This window comes from Penicillium vulpinum, assembly GCF_028829585.1.
Source record: "Penicillium vulpinum strain IBT 29486 chromosome Unknown utg000002l_segment0_segment0, whole genome shotgun sequence".
NCBI lineage: Eukaryota > Fungi > Ascomycota > Eurotiomycetes > Eurotiales > Aspergillaceae > Penicillium > Penicillium vulpinum.
In genome coordinates, this window is record NW_026643242.1 from 3120631 (window position 1) to 3140763 (window position 20133).

At 48.1% G+C, this 20133-nt stretch overlaps 9 protein-coding genes across 9 annotated transcripts; 5 read left to right on the forward strand and 4 right to left on the reverse strand.

Annotated features, from left to right (window-relative positions):
- Positions 1-305: 305 nt before the first annotated feature.
- Positions 306-2353, reverse strand: N7479_004242 (tyrosine--tRNA ligase MSY1; the record flags this gene model as incomplete). Its single annotated transcript, XM_057251939.1, has 4 exons — positions 306-1386; positions 1454-1740; positions 1795-1948; positions 2037-2353. 4 exons carry the CDS (start codon positions 2351-2353, stop codon positions 306-308), a joined length of 1839 nt encoding a protein of 612 aa, XP_057111264.1.
- A 284-nt stretch (positions 2354-2637) lies between these two features.
- Positions 2638-5575, reverse strand: N7479_004243 (putative raffinose synthase protein Sip1; the record flags this gene model as incomplete). Its single annotated transcript, XM_057251940.1, has 2 exons — positions 2638-5283; positions 5381-5575. 2 exons carry the CDS (start codon positions 5573-5575, stop codon positions 2638-2640), a joined length of 2841 nt encoding a protein of 946 aa, XP_057111265.1.
- A 613-nt stretch (positions 5576-6188) lies between these two features.
- N7479_004244 (zinc-dependent alcohol dehydrogenase family protein) lies at positions 6189-7451 on the reverse strand (the record flags this gene model as incomplete). Its single annotated transcript, XM_057251941.1, has 4 exons — positions 6189-6233; positions 6287-6733; positions 6797-7186; positions 7290-7451. The coding sequence occupies 4 exons, from the start codon at positions 7449-7451 to the stop codon at positions 6189-6191; spliced, it is 1044 nt and encodes a 347-aa protein (XP_057111266.1).
- Positions 7452-8580: 1129 nt separating this feature from the next.
- N7479_004245 (N-terminal L-serine N(alpha)-acetyltransferase NAT4) lies at positions 8581-9560 on the forward strand (the record flags this gene model as incomplete). The annotated part of the gene is made up of 2 exons (XM_057251942.1): positions 8581-8662; positions 8770-9560. The coding sequence occupies 2 exons, from the start codon at positions 8581-8583 to the stop codon at positions 9558-9560; spliced, it is 873 nt and encodes a 290-aa protein (XP_057111267.1).
- A 76-nt stretch (positions 9561-9636) lies between these two features.
- Positions 9637-11128, reverse strand: N7479_004246 (GPI-anchored transamidase subunit GAB1; the record flags this gene model as incomplete). The annotated part of the gene is made up of 5 exons (XM_057251943.1): positions 9637-9875; positions 9933-10552; positions 10605-10807; positions 10871-10935; positions 10987-11128. 5 exons carry the CDS (start codon positions 11126-11128, stop codon positions 9637-9639), a joined length of 1269 nt encoding a protein of 422 aa, XP_057111268.1.
- A 171-nt stretch (positions 11129-11299) lies between these two features.
- On the forward strand, positions 11300-13443 carry nop7 (mRNA-binding ribosome synthesis protein NOP7; the record flags this gene model as incomplete). The annotated part of the gene is made up of 3 exons (XM_057251944.1): positions 11300-11321; positions 11375-11473; positions 11537-13443. 3 exons carry the CDS (start codon positions 11300-11302, stop codon positions 13441-13443), a joined length of 2028 nt encoding a protein of 675 aa, XP_057111269.1.
- A 620-nt stretch (positions 13444-14063) lies between these two features.
- Positions 14064-15368, forward strand: N7479_004248 (NAD(P)-dependent oxidoreductase; the record flags this gene model as incomplete). Its single annotated transcript, XM_057251945.1, has 6 exons — positions 14064-14100; positions 14153-14337; positions 14430-14586; positions 14639-14810; positions 14864-15033; positions 15100-15368. The coding sequence occupies 6 exons, from the start codon at positions 14064-14066 to the stop codon at positions 15366-15368; spliced, it is 990 nt and encodes a 329-aa protein (XP_057111270.1).
- A 540-nt stretch (positions 15369-15908) lies between these two features.
- N7479_004249 (phosphoglycerate mutase family protein) lies at positions 15909-16577 on the forward strand (the record flags this gene model as incomplete). Its single annotated transcript, XM_057251946.1, has 1 exon — positions 15909-16577. One exon carries the CDS (start codon positions 15909-15911, stop codon positions 16575-16577), a length of 669 nt encoding a protein of 222 aa, XP_057111271.1.
- Positions 16578-18099: 1522 nt separating this feature from the next.
- N7479_004250 (TolB family protein) lies at positions 18100-20133 on the forward strand (the record flags this gene model as incomplete). The annotated part of the gene is made up of 1 exon (XM_057251947.1): positions 18100-20133. The coding sequence occupies one exon, from the start codon at positions 18100-18102 to the stop codon at positions 20131-20133; it is 2034 nt and encodes a 677-aa protein (XP_057111272.1).

Sequence of the window (20133 nt, forward strand, 5' to 3'; positions counted from 1 at the left end):
TTTATAGAATAAAAGCAATTGACACTAAATGACGATACAATCTCAACTCAACATGGTAGGGGAGTTGTGAGGGAACTGGGGGCGGGAGGAGATAAAGCGCGGATCGCGTCGACGCGTAAAGCACTTTCTCCGAGACTCGACCTGTCCATTGATCGACACCCGCAAGATTGTCCTTTCTCATTATTATTGCTCCGTACGGAGTATTCGGATTTTATTTGTCTTAAAAAGTGAGGATGGCTTTATAATATTTATACTATTGTACAGATTGGATATTGTAGAATTACAGATCTCGTGGAAATTTTACCTTAGTCCGACTTGGTCGGCTCTGTCGGCTCAATTGACTCGGTCTCCTCCCATCCAGGAGCTGTGAGCCCTTGCGCGCGGAATTCTTCATCAGTCACAATGTGAACAGCCTTGAGCTTCCACTTGCCCAATTTTAGCATTAAAAGGTTGTCATTCAGAACAAACTCCTTTGTTTTCTCTGCCTCCCATGGTCGGATGGGCGTGAAAGACAATTGGTCCGTCATGGGACCACTGTCACCAGGACGGCTTCCGACCTTGGCACCGTTGTTGACAATGACTCGGTGCCCCTCGCTCTTGGACGAAACAAGGCCAGCTGACCACAGAATTTTATTGAAGGGCTGGTTGAAAACAAGGGATTCTGGAAGGATGACCTTGATATCGCCCATGTTGGCCCAGTTTGTTTGGGGGGCATATGGATTCCCAGATTGAGGAGTCTGGAAGCCAGCGGTAGGAGATTGCGGGTTGCCAGAGGCGATAGATGATGACTTCATAAGAGGAGTGGGCTCTGCAGTTGAGGATCGGGGACGGAAAAGCTGGCGGTGTTGGAGAGCCACAGCATCAGCTTCGACCTTGCCATGAACAAGCTCGACAAACTCATGGGCGAGCTTGTGTTGCGCAACGCGCTTGGATGGATCCTTGTTCTGCTCTTCCATGATGGTGGTGATTTCAGGCAAGGGGATGAAAGTGAACAGCTTGAGGTAATGTTCGACAGCATCATCAGGTGTGCGCACAAAGAACTGGTAAAGTTCGAATGTAGAAGTCAGGTCCTTATCGAGCCAGACAGCGTTTCCAGCGGATTTGCCAAACTTCTCACCGGACGGAGCTGTCAATAGCGGTGTTGTGAAACCGATAGGCCGATCTAGTTCTGATTCTAATGGGTTGCGGATTTGTTCGTCGGCAGTGTTACGGCTGATAGACTTAACAGCCTCCATGCCAAACAAGATGTTTCCATATTGGTCGGCACCACCGACTTGGATTTGAGTGCCTTTTTGGAACAGCGTCCACCAATCCCAGGCTTGGAGAATAGGGTAGGAAAATTCAGCGAATGACATGCCATCTCCTTGGTTCAATCGCGTCTTGACGCTGGTAGAAACGGTCAGTAAACTCGCGACAATAGCCCAATAGCGCTGTCAGATCTGCCAAAACTTACGTATCTCTACCGAGCATAGGACCAAGTCGCATGAAAGCGCCAAGATCTCGCAACACTTCAAGGAAAGGCATCGAGTTCCACCAAGTGTTGTTGTTCGTCAACGCCCGCTTCCACATCGGGCGCTTCTCGTATCCATGTCTCCTGCCGTACTGCTCAATGCTCGAGCCTAATTTCTTCAATTGCATGTGCATACTAGCCATGTTTGCTTTTCGGATTGAGGAATGCACTGCGTCTCGGCCCTTGAGACGCCCGCTTGGGTCGCCGACTCTAGAAGTAGCACCGCCGAGCTATAGAGTGTTAGTTCTGGCATTCAATGGAACGCGAAGTTGCAGGCAACTTACTAGGAAGGTTACAGGTAAGCCCCAGACGTATCCCCAGGCCAGAACCATGAAAGGAAGCATGTGTCCAACGTGCATTGAGGGTGCAGTCGGGTCGATTCCAACGTATATTCCAGCCCGCTTCTCTGTTAAAACCTTATGCAACAAGTCCCGCTCACTGTAAGCCGAAGGAACGATTAGCGCGCCATTCGAAAATTCTCTCGCAGTCAATGACATTGAATTCATTGCTTCCAAGTTTAACATACCCGACAACATCATGAATTAAGCCTCGCTCCTCCAGGTGTTGCGCAAAGTTCTTCCTGTTCCCAGCCTTGATCTCCTTCGCGAATCCAGCCCACTCCTTCTCCCCGTCCTTCATACGTTGGATATGTTTTAATGTGATCCATCTCTGCTGTTGGAAGCATGTCGCAGACTGCGAAGCGGACAATACTGGCCGGTTACTGCTACGGCGGAGCGGAATCGCTGTTGTTGCGACAAAGCTGCGCGCTCCGCACGGGATCCGACGGGGGGTGAGGAGGTTACGGCATGGCCTTAGGCCGAGCGATGTCGACTGTGGGCGCATTGGACCGGTTTGGGGTTGCGAATATTAACGAAATGGTTCGCAATGAACTTGGGCCTAGACACGATCAATAGCTCCAGATGTCCGAGATTCTTTCGATAAGTCCGGAACATTAATAATGCGGCCCTTATCTCTGACATGTTGATTTATTTCCAAATCTGGACTGTATGTAGGGCTTAGGGCCAGAAATGTATATATTGAAGAGAAAAGATGCCGTATTGGAATAATGCTGTCTCTGTCAAGAAAACGACCACAAATTCCAAAGAAGAACGCTTTAAGGTGTTAGCTTAACCCAAAAAAACCTGTACAAAGGCCTCGTTACTCCATCCACTGTCCAACTTCATAGATTTCCATGCTGCCAATACATCAATTGCCAGTACATTAGCATTCTCTCCACCCTGCTTCCAGACTGTATTCTGCGGAATTGGCCGCCCCAAAATCATGACCATGAAGTTCTGTGCAATGCTTCTATGTTGAAGATCTGAGAAATAAATCCCCAGAGTCCCCAGCGCTTTCAAGCTGATATCAATTCGTAAACGGCCATTCTCAACAACAGATATATCCGAAGTCACCACAGCCGCAGCGCCAGTCATTTTTCCTAAAAGGCCCAGCACGGCCACATGTGTCACACTATCACCAGAAGAGTTGCCGCCATGGCTTCCCGTCAGCGTGAACGCCTGAGTTGGGTACGCAGTGAGAATCTCCCAGCCCTTTGGCTCCAGAACAACTGATACCAAGGAGTCTTGAGTCAATAGCCGCATGCGCGGCGAGACCTTACCGCTGCTGTGTGCACGCACGATATACTCGCCTTGGGAGTCCTCGTGAATTCCTGGGAAATCCATCAGAGAGACTATAATCGAGGCCTCGGCGGATTGAATGTTGAAAAGGCCCAAGATTCCACTTCCGGTTTTAGCCCAGCCAGTATAGCTTCCAATACGCAGGACATGTCCTTCGTTGTAGTCATGGTATATGTCTATCGTGCGCCCGATGACACTAGGACGCAAGATCACCGTGAACCCTTTAACGGTAGGTGCGGTCATCTGATCAAGCACGGTCAGGTCATGTTTACCAGGCTCATCAGTGATGTAGATCGGTCCTCCCGATACACATCGTGCTGCGGCGTGGAATGATGCGTATGGGTGACTTGTCTGGAACATATCCCAGTCTGGCAATACGTTCAAATAGCGGGTGAGCAATGCATTGTGAGCATTGCAGAATACATGCCACGGGTGAGAGGCAGCAACATCAGGAAAGAAGTCGTCGGAGTTTCGCAATGGAAGTGCAGGTTTGTTGGTGGGCATTTGGGAATGGAAGATTATTTGAGGAGTCATTGATCCACAAGAAATTGCTCTAGTGCTAAAGTGCCTGAGTGATGCAATAGACCATGCATCTTGATAAGAAGTCATAAAACGCTGACGATCCTCTGCATCTTCAAGAAGATCAAGGTAGAATTGTGCATCCGTCTTGACCGAGTCTACACCGACAGATGCAAGGTAGGTATAGAACTCATCATAGAATCGCTTAATATCATCGGGATCAATGGCAACGATTGTTCCGTCTGGAAGGTTCCCCACAATGGGACCATTGGCGGTGGATTCTTTGATCTTCACTTGCTTTGTTTTGAACTTTTGAGCCAGATCACCATCAGGCGAGATACCTCCCCAGTAACCAAACAGGGCATGCCAGACCGCAACGTGTTCAACATTGGGATGTGCCCGGCGTATGGCTTCCACGGTATGTTTCAATCCTTTAGGAAATCCTTTGGAATGAGCCTCAAACTCCTTCCACCCTTGCTTGAACTGAGACTCTCCTTCATTGTCGTTTGTCTGCCAGCCATCGTCGATAATAAGATTAACAATGTTGATCCCATTAGTCTTCAATGAGTCCAACGCATGTAATATCTTCTCTTCGGTCAGGTCCTGTCCCAGTCCATTCCAAGTACAATATGTGAGGCCGTCAAACCATTCGGAAAGCCACTGTGCACTTGGGTCTTTCTCAACAAGGACAATATCATCGCCAGGGGGAGATAATGGAACTGAATCTTCTGGATTCTGATGACTCGCATCAGAAAATGGCCTGACCACTTTCCGTGCTTCATAAACTACCGCAGACATGGCAACTTCAAAGTTCTCCGCGGCGCTTACAAGCACATGGAATTTGGATGCCTCGGAGTTGTCACTCTTTGCCGAGATCACAACTTCACCGTTTTCGCCTGACTGAAACATAGTCAAAACATCATTGACTCCCGAAACAGCCAGTAAGACAAGATTCACGCCATCTTCGCGCAGGAAAGAGCAGAATATCGCATCTTCAGTAAGACGGAAGTTATTCTTACCATGTCTAGGACCCAGCCATGGGCTTGAAACACGTACCAATGAGAAATACTTTACCACTGACGAAGGGGTGCCAAGCGCAAGTCGTTTGATGGATGAAGATCCATTTCGAACAACTTGTATATCACCAGAAATAGCCCAGAGGACCGATCCAGGAGCTTCACTAAGCCGTGTCTCAATCTGCAAGTCATCATGAAGATTATCGATGTACTTCTCCAGTCGTTCTTTGGGAGCTCGCGCAGCGACGTCCGTGGACATAGCCATGTCAAGGTCAGATTGGCGTGCGCTATATACAATTTCACCGTCGCTCACGTTGTTTCTTTGATTAACCCACTGCCATTCCGTGTGTGGGCTAGTTCTGAATCGGACTGTGAACTGTGCATGACCTCCTGCATCTGGCAGGGATACCTCCTCCGAGAATACATAGCGGTGGTAATGATACTCGCTATTATTTCCGGTCAAAAGAGCTGCTTGGTTTGTGTTGCATCTCTGCAATGGTAGATATGTCCATTCGGGGCCAGTGATGTTATGCCAGATCTGCGCTTCCCATGGCTGTTCAGGAAATGAGCTGCTGGACTCTATGATAACCGTGAAACGCAGCTATTGAGCCTGTCAGTATAGCCTTTTATAGTAACCGCAATAATTGTAGCAGAGTCTTGTTCGGAACATCAGAAATGATCATATTTGCAACACTCACCGCATCTTCTTCGGACCTTAGTGTCTTCTGCGCCGGTTGGAGACGAGTGATTTGTCCCAGTGGGGGATAGGATGTCACCCGCGCAAACATGGCCATTTGAGCTGTACGAGCAAATGGTGCCTGTGGCTCTCGAAGAGTTTGGCTGGGACCCTGAATTGGGAAGGTTGAGGAGGTATCTCTATTGTTGACCTGCATTTCAGAGGGGGAAATAAGTAACAAAACAATGTATATTTGGCAGTTATTTCAGGAGAGACTATAAAAAAAACCATGTGTGCTTGAGTGTAACAGAGAGTAAGAAGTTCGCAAGTGGTTGGTTTTAACTCCTGCAGGGGAGGGAAGTGGCGGGGAAGCTATATGCACCATCTACCAACCAGAATGAGGCTCACCCTAACTCTCAAAAATCGACATATTATTTTCTAGTTACCAGTCTTGAGGTCAAATTCATTCAGGAAATTCAGCAAAATGGCAAGATACTTCGGAAAGACGCCTAATAGAGACACTGGTGCCGTTCAAGTATTGCAGATATCCACTATCAAACCGTACATCATTGTTTATTTGAGATATTTATAGATTGAAAAGAAAGATAAGGGGCACAAAAAAGAGGAAGTAGACGTGAGGAGGACTAAACAGGAGCAGTCAGGTAGTGGAAGATCTTCGGCACTTCTCGTAGTACACACTGTCATGTTCACTAGGCCACCTGCTGTTATTGGCAAATGTTACCTTAGCACTGCATTTCCCTCGGAATTTCTCATGTTCCATTGCTTTTAGTAACGTATGCCAGCAAGTTTCTGGCCTGTTTCCATTCTTCTTAGTTGATCTTGATAGTCAACTTTCCAAAGTGGTTTTGGGCCAACTGAATGCCAATATGTTAGTATGTGACCTCTTTCCTCAATGGAAATAACTTACCATGTAATCATATGCTTCCCGTGTCTGATCAAGGCTGAACACCTTGTCATCCACCACAGGGTGGATGTCATTAGCCTCGATGGCTCGGATCATATCCTTCATGAGAGCTTTGCTACCGACATAGACACCACGAACGGTGCAGATGTGAGTCAATGCCTCCAGAACAGCCGGCTGTGTCGCCGGGTCCACGCCTGAAAGGAAGCCAATAACACTGATGATACCCTCCAACTTGATGCACTTGAAGCTCTCCTTGAGAGTTCCGCTACCACCCACTTCGATGATGTAGTCAACGCCAGATCCGTTAGGAGTCAGCTTGCGAGCAGCATCACCCCAGTTAGGTTCAGTCTTATAGTTGATGACATGATCAGCGCCGAGCTTCTTGAGCTTTTCGGCCTTCTCGGCAGAAGAAGTTGTCGCGATAACTGTCGCGCCAGCGGCTTTGGCGAACTATAAAACAAGGTGCGTTAGCCAAATCCATTCTTATGAAGTGTAGATGAGTTCGGTACTGACCTGCAAGGCAAAAATACTGACACCACCAGTTCCTTGCACGAGAACGATTTGGCCGGGCTTCAAAGGCTTCAGACCATACAGTGCATTCCAGCTGGTGAGCGCTGCGCATGGTAGAGTGCTGGCCTCGCGGGCATCTAGGTTGCTTGGTGCCTTGACAAGACCCTGTTCGCTGAATACGCCATATTCACGCAGGGTACCATCGATAACACCTCCTAGGCCAGTGCCAGCCGCGTATGTGTCGATCTCGGCGTATTGGTGGCCTTGATTGAAGAGAGTCGCAACTTGGTCGCCCTTCTTGAACTCAATGACCTTGGATCCCACTTCGACAACTTCACCAGCACCATCAGAGCCTGGTACTACAGGGAGACTGAGAGCAAATGGATAGATGCCCTGTGGGAGAGAAGTTAAGAAGTTAGTTATGGAAATGTAACAGTCTGGCGCAGACAATTCCATTGAGGTTGAAAATATCCGCTTTTCTCTCACAAGGCCATACCTTGGGAATAGTAAGGTCGCGATAGTTCAGCGACGCAGCATGAAGCTTCACCAAGACTTCATTTTCACCGACTTTCGGAACAGCAGCGTCCTTGTAAACAAGACCGTCGAAGCCGTGCTCCTGGTCTTGAACGACCCATTGTTTCATAGTGGAGGGAGACATTTTACAATATGAAATGAATTACTATCTTCAAGAAAGAAAAAGTACACAGCGTAGGACAAAACAATTATGGCGGGGGTGAGGATACTTTATATCGCCGAGGTCCCAAGGTTGACGTAAATATGCCTCCTTTGGGCGAAAGATCCACCCAAGTGGTGACGAAAGGATTATTAAGAAAGAGGTAAGTCACTGCTGTATTTTCTTCAATAGGATATAAATTACTCCGTATACAATGCACGGCTTTTAATGGACCAATATATCTGGCCTGCCACTCATGCTTTGTTCTGGGGATGCTGATGTTGATAATTTCTTGTGCGGAAAGCGACGGGTTAGAAGTGGGTTCCTGATCTTTTTCACCAGATAGAAGCCCATTCGTGATCTTTCCAGCCGGATCCTTTTGATTCCTTAGAGGACATGTATGTATATCCTTTTCGTTAGGATGTTGATGTCTAAAGAGCTATATACCTAAGAGCTTCTGACACTGAACGATATGCGGAACAGCATATTAAAGCACAAAACAGCTCTAAATTAGTCAAGATAAGAGCAATTGCCCTCGAAGATTCTATGATATACCTTTTTCAGATCGTGAGGCCTTTTAGCACCAGGAACATCGGATTAGGAAATGTAAATTTCGCTGAGACGCTGACTCGCCACTGATCAGTCCTGGGGCACATCGGCCGAGAAACAAGCGGTTGGTCATTTCAGAGTGTGATTCCCTAGCTAGATACAATGGGACAGTAATAAGGTGATTGGGTTTAGCTGGTAGCGCTGCATGGTGGCTTAGTTGAAGAAGAAGAGAAAAGGATATACTATCCACAGACGGGAGGAAGGAATCGTTCTTGGCTTCAGAAATGAGACAAAATGTGAAGTGTGATATTTAAACAGGCAAGGAAGATGAAGGTCCAAAAGGAGATTTATTTCCAGCTGTAGAAGGGATAGAACCATGTTAAGAGTGGGAAAAAAAAGGAAAAAGAACAGGCTTTGATGTTCACACTATATACTTCCTGCGGTCAAAGTTGCCGATGACTCAAAACAGCGTTCTTCAACTATCAACCCAAAATCCTTATATTCAAGTTGCACTTACTTGATTTTAAACTTATTCAACATCCTTTCAGATATTCTCGAATTAGCTATGCCGTCAGTGAAAGAAGGCCGAGTCAGGAAATTCAAAGCCAAAAAACCTCCAACAACAACCCGACGCGTCTCGAGCAAAAGTGGGTAAATATCACTCTCGCAAGCGTGGTTCAGCCTTAAATATTGTTTTCTTGATTTGCTTGATTCGACCATATTTAATGAGTGACGCGTGCTAACGATCGCCCAGTCCCGCTGGTCGAACAGACTAATGCATTATCCATTGGCGACTTCATCGCTCAATACGTGACTCCACCTTCGCAAGCAGGAGATTCGGCTGAAAATGATGCGATTAATCAACCGCATCTATTTCAAGATCAGCTGCAGCAGGATATTACCCCCACACCACGCGTGGATGTCTACTCCGCGGCAACAATATCCGCGGGTGATCTAGAAGCATGTCTGGATCTAATCGAGCAAACCTCAAGTGAAGCCTACATCGCGTCGAGCACAGGCTGGTCGCGCATCAAGAAGCGGAAAGAGATGAAGTTGCCCGACATGAAGTATTTGATTTTGCGGGACACGCCTAATGATTCTGGCGATTCTAATGTGCAAGTTCCGAGAGAGAAGGAGAGAGATATCGCTGACAATAATGCCCCATCTCCGTCTCCGCGGGAAACCGATGAGTCTATCTCATCGTGTCGCACCCGTTTTCCCAATGTGCTTGGCTTTTTATCATTTATGGTTACCTACGAGGATGGAAAGGAGGTTGTTTACTGTTACGAGATCCACTTGTCGCCAGCGGCCCGGGGACGGGGCATCGGGAAATTGCTTATGGACCAGATGGAGGGAATCGGTCGTGCTGTCGGCTTAGAGAAGTCTATGCTGACGGTTTTCAAGTCGAATGAGATTGCTCGGCGGTTCTATGAGCGGCTTGGTTACGAGGTTGATGAGTATTCGCCCCAGCCGCGCAGATTGCGCAATGGGACTATCAAGGACGTGGACTATTTGATCTTGTCGAAAACGTTGAAATTGGAATAGCTGGATATCTCACTGTTATGATTTTGAATGCTAATGGTTGATATGACAATACCGAATATGCAAAAGTTAATATACATTACACCTGTCGCACCTCTGTGCCCACCTGTTCTGGGTGTTCTTGCTCCCACTCGTCTCGCAGAGCGGCGAAGACGCTGTCGGCCAGCACAATGGAGAGCCCCAAACTCCATACCAGCGTAATGGCGTAGAAGAAATTGGCATTTCCGGACCCTGCGTAGATCCAAAGGTGGTAGAAAGCCGGACCGAGGAGACTGGAGTACAAGATTGCCGAGCCCGCAAAAAAGGTATAACGCATCACTGTGCCAAGTTAGTCAATATGATTTTGAGATATACTCAATGTTGGGAAATACTCACATGGGAAAAGGTGGCGATATAATGGCAGCAAGGCGAAGAACAGCGACGCATCCGAGATACTAGGATATGGCTTGAAGATGGCGAAGACACCCAAGAGTGCGGTAATGATGAAAAGGGGCTGGCTGCGGAAGCGAGCTGTGAGACCCCCAACATAGCTGGCCAAGTGAAGCCAGAAAACACCGAGGAAGAACTCTCGAAATGAGTCGAACATCTCAATAAAAAAGTACCACCATAGCCCCACATTGGGAGTCAAGTCTGGAACTAAGAGATGGAAGCCATAGGTTGCCGAGATAAACTCCCAGAAGTTGCCGGTGATCAAACAGGAGAGACCGAGCAAGCCTGCCACGCTCGTCAGCAGTATGGCAGCGTGTTGAGCAATGAACGACCCAAAATTGGGTGGGCTTGGTCCTTCCGAGCGTCGGTCATAGCATAGCAGGACCAACGGGATAAATAGCAGCGCCGGGTATAGAGACAGGTATGAGGCAAAGCCCAGGGCTAGCATCGCATTGATGCTATTTCCCCCGACTGCATTCGAAACGGCGAAGAGGATTCCAGATGTTGTAAACACACTGGTTGACCGCGCTAGACATGTCGCAATAGTGAAAGGATTGAACAAAAACCTATCCTTTCATAAGTATATAAATATGATCGGACAGGCAAGAAGAAGCATACCATGCTGCAACGGACACTCCATCCCATTGGACATGTTTTCGGACCGCTGAATGTAGCTTCGATTTGACCGATTGGCCCGAGGTAGAGATGGCTACCAATGCGTGCGCGTTCAAGAGGTCGACAAGGAAATAGAAGATTGCTGTTGGCAAAGGCGAGCTCTTCGCATCCGGGAGTAGGGCGAACAGAGGTAACAGAAGCGGTGCCTAAATCATCGGAACAAATTGTCAATTTAGGGAACGGGTTCGGAGTGATCTAGATCCACAAACCTGGTGGAAGACGCCACCGTCATAAGGCGACACATTTCTTGTGTACAAAAATAGGCCTTCTTGCACTACACATAATTAGTTTACAGAATGCGGAGTCAATGGTCGGAGACACGTACGGCGTTTGAAGCTATTAACGGGTGTTGAGATTTCGACTCTCCCCGTTAACAAATCAGGTAATGAAGGGAAAAGACATGTAAGAAGTAGACGCAGGATGAAAGCCACGCCAAACACGGCAATCTTCCGTCGGTCTACAGCCATGACGGAGGTGAATGTTTAGTTGTTGATTCCACCTGGTCCCTATGAACCCAGCGCTCTCTCTCCGCCTTCGGTGCACGGACCACCGTTGTTGCGGTAAGAAAAAAAGATATCGAGAAATTTTTTCCTTCTTATCAGCAGTCCGTTTAGATCTTTTGACAACCACTTTTCATCATGGGCAAAGTTAAGAAGAGAGGTATACTGAAATGAACCGGGGACTTCAATTGAATTTACTGACAGTTCCTTCAGGTACCTCTGGCGCAGCCAAGAACTACATTACCAGAACTCAGGCCGTGCGCAAACTTCAGATCTCTTTGCCGGATTTCCGCCGACTATGCATCTTCAAGGGTAATTGCCTCTTCTATGGATCTTCTATATGAATCGCAAGACTAACAAGGTGTCCGATATCAGGTATCTACCCTCGTGAGCCCCGTAGCAAGAAGAAGGCTTCTAAGACGTCTACGCCCAACACCACCTTCTATTACACCAAGGACATCCAGTATCTGCTACACGAGCCGCTGCTCAATAAGTTCCGTGATCAGAAGGCACTAGCGAAGAAGATTGCCCGCTCTCTCGGCCGTGGAGAAGTCAGCGATGCCTCCCGTTTAGAAAAGAACCACGCCCCGAAACTCACCTTGGACCATGTCATCAAAGAGCGTTACCCGACCTTTATCGATGCCCTCCGTGATCTCGATGACGCTTTGTCTCTTCTCTTCCTCTTCGCCACACTTCCCTCCACCGACCATGTTCCTTCTAAGACCGTTGCGCTCTGCCAGCGCCTTTGCCACGAGTTCCAGCACTACCTGATCATGACCAACTCTCTGCGCAGATCCTTCCTTTCCATCAAGGGTATCTACTACCAGGCCACGATTCAGGGCCAAGATATTATGTGGCTCGTGCCATACCGTTTCGTCCAGCGTGTCAATGGCGATGTCGATTACCGTATCATGGGTACATTTGTCGAGTTTTACACCACCCTGCTTGGATTCGTCAACTTCCGCTTGTACTCCTCAATTGGATTGAGATACCCCCCTAAGTTCGATACCCGCAGCGACGAGAACGGTGCCGAGTTGGCGGCTTTCACTCTTGAGGGCCGGTCAGTGGGTGAGGTGCCCAAGGCTCTTGAGGCTAGCAAGGCTCAGAGCAACGGCAACTCCAACAAGGAAGTTTCCAAGGAACTTCAAGCCAAGGTTGACAAGGTGATTAAGAAGGCCGGTTTGGATCAGACTGCGGATGAAGAGATGGTCGACACTCCTGATGAGGAAACCGATGCATTCGACCGCTTCGAGCCCGCCGCTCCTGAGGCCGATACCCTCCCCCAGCCTGGAATGAGCGGCAACGAGGCCGCTGCTCTGTTCGCCCCCTTCGTGTTCTACATTTCCCGTGAAGCTCCCAAGGCTCCCCTCGAGTTCATTCTACGCTCGTTCGGCTGCAAGCGCGTTGGATGGGCCTCCGTGCTAGGCGGTGGAGCCTTCACTCACGATGAGACCGACCCCCGCATCACTCACCAAATTGTCGATCGCCCACAGCTTCCCCAGGAGTCTCTTCCTGCCATTCCCGCTGCTGATGCGAACGCCGTTCAGAAGGTCCAGCCTGGATCCCGCATCCCTGGCCGTACCTACGTCCAGCCCCAGTGGGTGTGGGATTGTATTAATGAGGGCAAGCTTCTCCGAGCTGATCTCTACGCACCTGGTGCCACTCTCCCACCCCACTTGAGCCCTTGGGTTAAGGCTTCTCGCGGTGCTTACGACCCGCGCGCCTCCCTCGCCGATCAGGAGGAGGAAGATGAAGCCGAGATTGCCGCCGAGGCCTCCGACAGCGACGAGGAGATGGAGGACGAGCCCGTGGCTGAGACTGAGCCTACTGCCGAGGAGTCTGATGAAGAGTCCGTTGACGGAGGCATGGATGTCGCCGGCACTGATGATGAGAGCGATGAGGAGTCCGAGGAGGAAGTCGAAGACTTCGGTGGATTTGAAGAGGAAGCCGCGTCCGAGTCCGAAGATGACGACGAGGCTGCCCGCACTCAGCACCAGAAGGAGCTCGAGGCTGAAGCCGCTGGTCTGCCTTTCACCTCTAACCCCGCCGCTGAGGAAGCTGCCAAGAAGAAGTCTTCCAAGTCCAAGAAGCTTGCCGCCAAGAAGCGTAGCGAGGATGAGGAGCTCGAGAGACAGAAGATGATGATGAGCCGCAAGAAGCGCAAGCTGCTTGAGAAGATGATGTACTCGAACAAGAAGACCGCTGACGAGTCCGCCAAGCTTCGCTCGAAGAGACGCAAGCTTGAGAAGGGCGCGAAGGGTGAGAAGACCGAAAAGAACTAAAGCTCGGGTCGTTTGTGCATGTTAAATAGTGCTTTCTCCGGGCGTTGCGGTTTGGATATGTCCCATGTATAGGCACCTCAAAAATTTGTGAAGTTTTAATGCTATTTATGGGATAACATCCCAGTTATATGTATAAATCTTGTTCCTTGCCATCTTGAGACAGTGTGTAGTTCAACAGATCAACCTATTTGCAGGCGTAGAAAATTATTGGCAACTCATGTTGCAACAGGTATTCTGTACGTCTAGGTTGTGAATAGCCCTCATGATGTTTGACATTGGAATGCGCCTATCCCATGTTGTGATTTTTTAGTCATATTTGATCTTCATCAGCGGGAAGCTTATTTTATTTATGTCTTGGAATGTATTCCTCCTTACATCCAAATAGCTTCCTGTATGTATTCCTTTCGTCCTATAGAGCCCCATATGGGGATGTCTTGGCCACCCAGACCTCGTCTTCGGGGCCCCTCCCGGGGGCATATTATTGGTGAGTCATCCCTCGGGTCACATCCGAAAACTCACGTATATTTGCTGATGTTTTTGCCTTGGAACACGCCAAGTAATTACTTGCACATACCAAGCAATATCAACACTACAAGCTGTAAACGAACTAATCACCAACAATGGCATCAAACAAACCGCAAATTGTGGGATGGATAGGTACGACAATGAAGAACAATATGATTGAGCTTGACATTTCTAATCCCTCTAGGACTCGGAAGTATGGGACTTGCAATGGCCCAAAATGTCCAAAGGTTCATCCAACAAGACATAAAATCCCAATTAAGATTCTGGAATCGGACAGCATCTCGCGGTGCGCAACTTGAATTACTTGGGGCTATTGGATGCGAGTCTATCGCCCAGCTTGTCACCGAATGTGACTTGATATTCATATCTGTGAGTATATGAATTAGCACTTCATTTTATGGAGACCTTTTACAGATCCCCCAGATCTAGAATGAAGCTTTGCGACTGACGTTGACCTACAGACCAGCGATGATGCAGCTTTAAATAGTATCATCGACCAAATATTGGCTGTCAAAGATATTGACGGCAAGTTGTTCGTGGACACCACCACTGTACATCCTAATACGACCAAAAAGTCAGATGAAAAACTAAAGAACCGAAATGCATCCTTCGTTGCTGGTAAGTGAACCCCCATTAGTCATAAGTTGCGGTTTCTCATGTATTTCACTAGCACCTGTCTTTGGGGCAACCCCAGTTGCGGAAAGTGGTAAGCTGCTGATGGCGATGGCCGGCCCAAGCGAAGCCCTTGATAAAATTGCACCTTTCGGAAAAGGCGTCCTTGCTCGGGAGGTGATGATCGTGTCAGATGAGCCCGAGAAAGCCACTCTTATGAAAACTTTGGGGTGAGATTGCAACCAACATACCGTACCATGCCAGGCACACTGACAGTAGTTAGTAATTTTATTACCGCAGCAACAATGGAGATTGTGGGAGAAGCCCAGGTGCTGGCGGAGAAAAGCGACCTTGGCACGGAGATGCTTGAAAAGTTGCTCGAGCTCAATTTTGGAGGTTTGATGCATTCCAGTTCCAGGCGCATGACGCAGGGTGTTTATCTGCCAGAGGAAGGTATGAATATAACATGACGTCAATTGAGAATGCTCGATATTCTAGTTTGCTGATTATATGATCCAGGTCAATCCCCTTGGTCCAACCTGAATCTCGGTATCAAGGATGTTCAGCATGGCATCAGTTGCGCCCAAGGTGTCGGTGCGAGACTAAAAGTTGCTGAGGTGGCACTAGAAAATATGGTACGGGCGAGGGAGTTCTCGGATGCACATGGCGGCCGGCCTTTGGATTCATCGTCTGGGTACGGTATCATACGTCAAGATGCTGGCCTTGACTTTGAGAATACCTTTGTAAAGGAACGAGACACCAGAAAAGAAGATGGTTCTTCCCAATAGTACCCGTGGACGTTTCCACGGCTCACGGAAATTTCGGGATCCCGAGTCTAAAGTTGGAATCATCACATATGAAATTTCAAACTGTCCTAAGAACACCGGTGTTCTTTCATTACTATTTTTGACAGCGGCTGTTACATCTCTTTTTGAATACTTTAATACTTAGCAGATTCCAGCCCGTCATCTCCATTAGAATATCATCACAGTGGCTTTATCGCCCTCAACTTCTAGAATGAGATCATGCGATTACTATATCCCAAACAGAGATCAGGCTCCAGCATATATTCTTATTGGACAAAATTCATCATTCGGGGAAGTTCCGGTTTCCACTCGTCCATGTACTCCGGCTGATATGTCCCAAGTTGGCAGAGAGGTCCGATTAAGCTCCCGGGGTCGGATATAAGCTTCGGTGCCCCGTACTCGTACCGATCATTGAATCCCGGGAATGAAAATATGAGATTCATAATTATTATTCTCTTCACTTTGATCTCTTTATTGTACCTCTCAATTCGGTCACAAACTCACTGTCCAACCGTCTCCAAGATGTCGTTCCGGTTACATCTCATCCGACACGCAGAGGGAACCCACAATCCCGCCCACGACACAACCATTCTAGATCCGCCATTGACAGAAAAAGGAATCGAACAGTGCCTTAAACTCTGTCAAGAATTTCCGTTCAAGGATAGTGTTGGTCTAGTGCTGGCATCTCCACTCCGACGCACTCTTCAAACAGCCCGTTTGGGCTTCCAAAAAACTATCGATGAAAAGTATTACGCCCAAGGCTCCGGGGTAGGAGTTCAGAATGGTGCGCGCCTTGTTTTAGAGCCAGATGTGCAGGCACACTCCGCTCGACCATGTGATACTGGCTCAGACATCGCTGTTTTACGCTCGGAGTTTTACGATCTCCCATGGGAAATCTTGGATTTGGATCCTATATTCCCGGCAAAGGAAGGGATTTATGCCAGTGATTCAGAGAGCCTGGAACTGCGTGGAGCACGAATCCAGGGGAGATTGGAAGAGAACTTCAAAGAACTAAAGGACAGCGGAAGACCGGACATTGTCGTTGTTACACATGGCGGATTTTTGAGCTCTGTTATCGGCCAAGAGAGAACAGAAGTCGGACAGGCAAGATGGAAGACTTTTATAGTGACATTTGATCAGGACTCGAGAATTGTTGTGGAATCGGCTTTGGGAGAAAGTGGAAGACTTTGATTTGCTTGTTGAATGATCGCGATACGTACACGGATAGATTAGAGAGAGTGCGTGCTCCTGTTCCTAGTGCTTTTTTGGTCTGACGGTATTATGTTTCGCATTTCTTAGCATAGGAATCTACCAATCCAAAAACGCAGAAAATGGCGAAATAAATGGCTTACGTCCGTATGAGCCCGATCTCCGACTCTCAAAGACCACGATCTGCCCCACATTTATACCCGAGTGATTCCAAGGTTACATATATGCCAAGATTTCGAAGTTACCATCTGGGCATATGGAGATTGAATTTCAAAAAACACTTCCAAGATTCCTATCTCGCAATCAATTGCTAGAAAAAATAAAGATAAACTCGCTGCTAGCTCAACTTCTTCAACTTTCGAGATGGGTTTGCTAGGTTGTGTATTAGTAACAATACCAGTAGTCGGACCTAGGATAGTGCTAGACAGCTAGAGAGTTTTACCCCGAGCTCAGCAGCATCGGCACCGGGCGCTGGCCGTCGTGTTCAGTGTCAGCTTGGATTGCTGGGAACCCTGTGGAACTCTTAGTGGTCCTGCGTACTTTTCGTGTACCGAAAAACTTAGATTAGGCTCGGCTTGTGTGAATATATATCTGCTTCCACATCACATTAACTTTTGGAAAATCATGATCAATATCTTTTGACTGTACTACATGCGACAAGAGACTGGGCTGGCCTAGTCTGGTAGCACTTTGCTGACTCCGATTGGGCATGTCTTACAGTTTCATTGTAGCTTCTGTAGTCGTTATGCATTGTTTCATATCACGGTAGTTATTTGTAATGTCACCCGTATATGGCGGGGAGTAAATAAATACCATTATGTTTCTTTTGATTATTATTTGATGGCTTGCACGCCCCTGACATAGCAAAGTGATGGTGTGGTTAGGGCTACCCTGGGAAGTATACAGCGTCTACCTTTCCAAGGTTGTTTCAGGCCCCATTCCAGACTGATCCCGCTCATTTTGACAGTCATGGTAGTTTAGCTCCGATTCGCCGGGAACTGCTTAGTAGGTGGACCTAAAATTCCCAGAGCTCTATTAAGCGGATTAAAAACAACCACTCAGCTCTCAGGCCATACCTCTCGTGGATGCTATATACCAATACCTTGAGGCAACTGTCATTAAAGTCTGCTAATCTTTTAAGGGATTATTGTGGAATGATGGGAGAACAGCGCGGACCAGTGAGATATACAGGATGTGTAAGATGTGTAATAAGTTGCCCGATGACGAATTTTGACCTGAAATATTCTCTATCAAAACATTCATTATGGACAGTTCATTGTAGGCAAATGACTCGATAGGATGTCCAAGTAAATCTCCAAAATTATGGCTATAAGAATGTACGTAGGTAGCACCTTCCGGTTTTCTATTCCTGCAGTCCATATTCCCTATGTGGGTACTTAGGTACTGTTGTTGACAACTCCTTTTCGTAATATTGGAAGATCCCTGGAGATTGTTTCGTTGACCCGAGGCTCTTGTCTTTCCAAAGTCGTCCACATTCTTTACAATGCGTTTTAGTATTGCTACTATTGTGGGCCTTGTCATTGCCCCTGCGTTAGCTAACTGTCCTTATGCCAGAGATGCGGGTACCGAGGTTGACAACAGTGCTAACCATCATTCTCACTTGCCTCGCGATACCATTCTCAGCAAGTCAACCACAGGTGTCGCATCTCCTACCCCATCTGCAGGGGCAGAAAAAAAAGGTCTGCTGTTGATGAACCGCATTGCCCCCGGCACCTCAGAACTATACATCGCCAACGCGGACGGCACCAACGAGCGTCCTTTATTGAAAGATCCTGGTTATGAATATCACGCCGAGTTCTCTCCCGATGGTGGATGGATTAGCTTCACCAGTGAGCGCAACGGTGATGGAAACTCCGATATCTGGCGTGTGCGCCCAGATGGCTCTGACCTACAACCGATTGTGACATCCCCAGCAGCTGAAGACAGTGTTGTAATCTCGCCCAATGGCACATTGGCAGCATATGTTTCAACAGCCGACACCTACATCGCTAACATTTGGGTAAAGGATTTGGAGACCGGTGCCGAGTGGAACATCACCGATATCCCGGTTAACCGACCAGATGAGCACATGATGCATGGTCACTTCCGCCCAGCTTGGTCACCAGATGGAAATTGGCTTGCATTTTCCTCAGATCGCAATACAAGATGGGATGGTCATGGAAACCATACCTTCCTCGGTCTTCACGGCTGGGAGCACACCCAAGAACTCGGGATTTACATTATTCGTCCTGATGGCTCAGATCTTCGCCGTGTCGTTCACCGCACTAACCACTGCCTTGGGTCCCCCAAGTGGTCGCCTGATGGTAAGCGCCTCATATTCTACGAGATGACTCGTAATGCAACATGGGATGCACATCGACCTGAGACGGTGGCAGCTGCCAATTCCACAATTATTTCTATTGGGATCGATGGTAAAAACCGTCGCACGGAGGTTGGTGGTGCTGGTGTAAAAACCTTTCCTCAATACGTCACGAATTCTACTATTGGGTACCATCTGAAGGGTGGCGATAAGGAAGGCTTGTACCTCACAGATGGTACCTACTATAATACCACTATCCGTTCTCCGTCGTGGTCTCCCGATGGAAAGTACGTGGTTTACGAGAAGACTGGCTGGTCTATCCGCCCTCTTTTCAAGGAGCTTTACAGCTGGGACAGCGACTGGGAATATCGATTCACTGATGTATTCCCCCAAATCTCTTCAAATGACCGCGTGGCGATGACTAAAAAGCAACTTGGAAACTCTTCCATTGCCACTTTTGACCTGGAGAATAGGCAGCTCTCCTTAGTCTACAAACCAAATGACAGCAGTCTTCTCGATACTGCGCTGATTCCAGAAGGCCTGGCCGGGGCTTTCAATCCCAGCTGGTCCCCAGATAGTGAATGGATCGTCTTCGGAGTTGGCGCCTGGTTCGAAGCGCGTGATTGGCGGGGAGGCTGGATTGTACGCTCCACCGCAAATGGCAGCTACAGCGAGGTCCTCACTTCCAGCAACCTCTTTATAAATCAGACCAAGGACCTAAATACCGGCTTTCCTAGCTTCTCTCATGATGGCAGGAAGGTCGTGTACCGCGTCTGGGGTGCCGACACTGCCCAGTACGGTGAGGCGAGGGATATTGGTTTACGCATTATTGATATTGAGACCAGGGAGATCACTCAGCTTACCAGCAGCTGGGATAATCTTCCTTCTTACTCGCCGGACGGGGAATTGATAGTCTTTACCCGCAAGATTTCTGCAACTAACTACGAGGTCTGCACCATCCGCCCTGACGGCACCGATCTCCGTATTCTGACTTCCAGCGGCGCCAACGACGCCCATGCTGTTTGGCGTCAGGATGGAAAAATCATGTGGTCCTCCGGCATGTACGGGTTCCAGTATGAGTGTGCTTTGTACGATGAGACCTTCCAGCCATACGGTCAGATCATGATCATGGACTCGGATGGATCCAATAAGCGTCCTTTGACCAACTCCATCTGGGAAGATTCTATGCCCCTGTTCCTTCCTAACGACTGGTTCTAA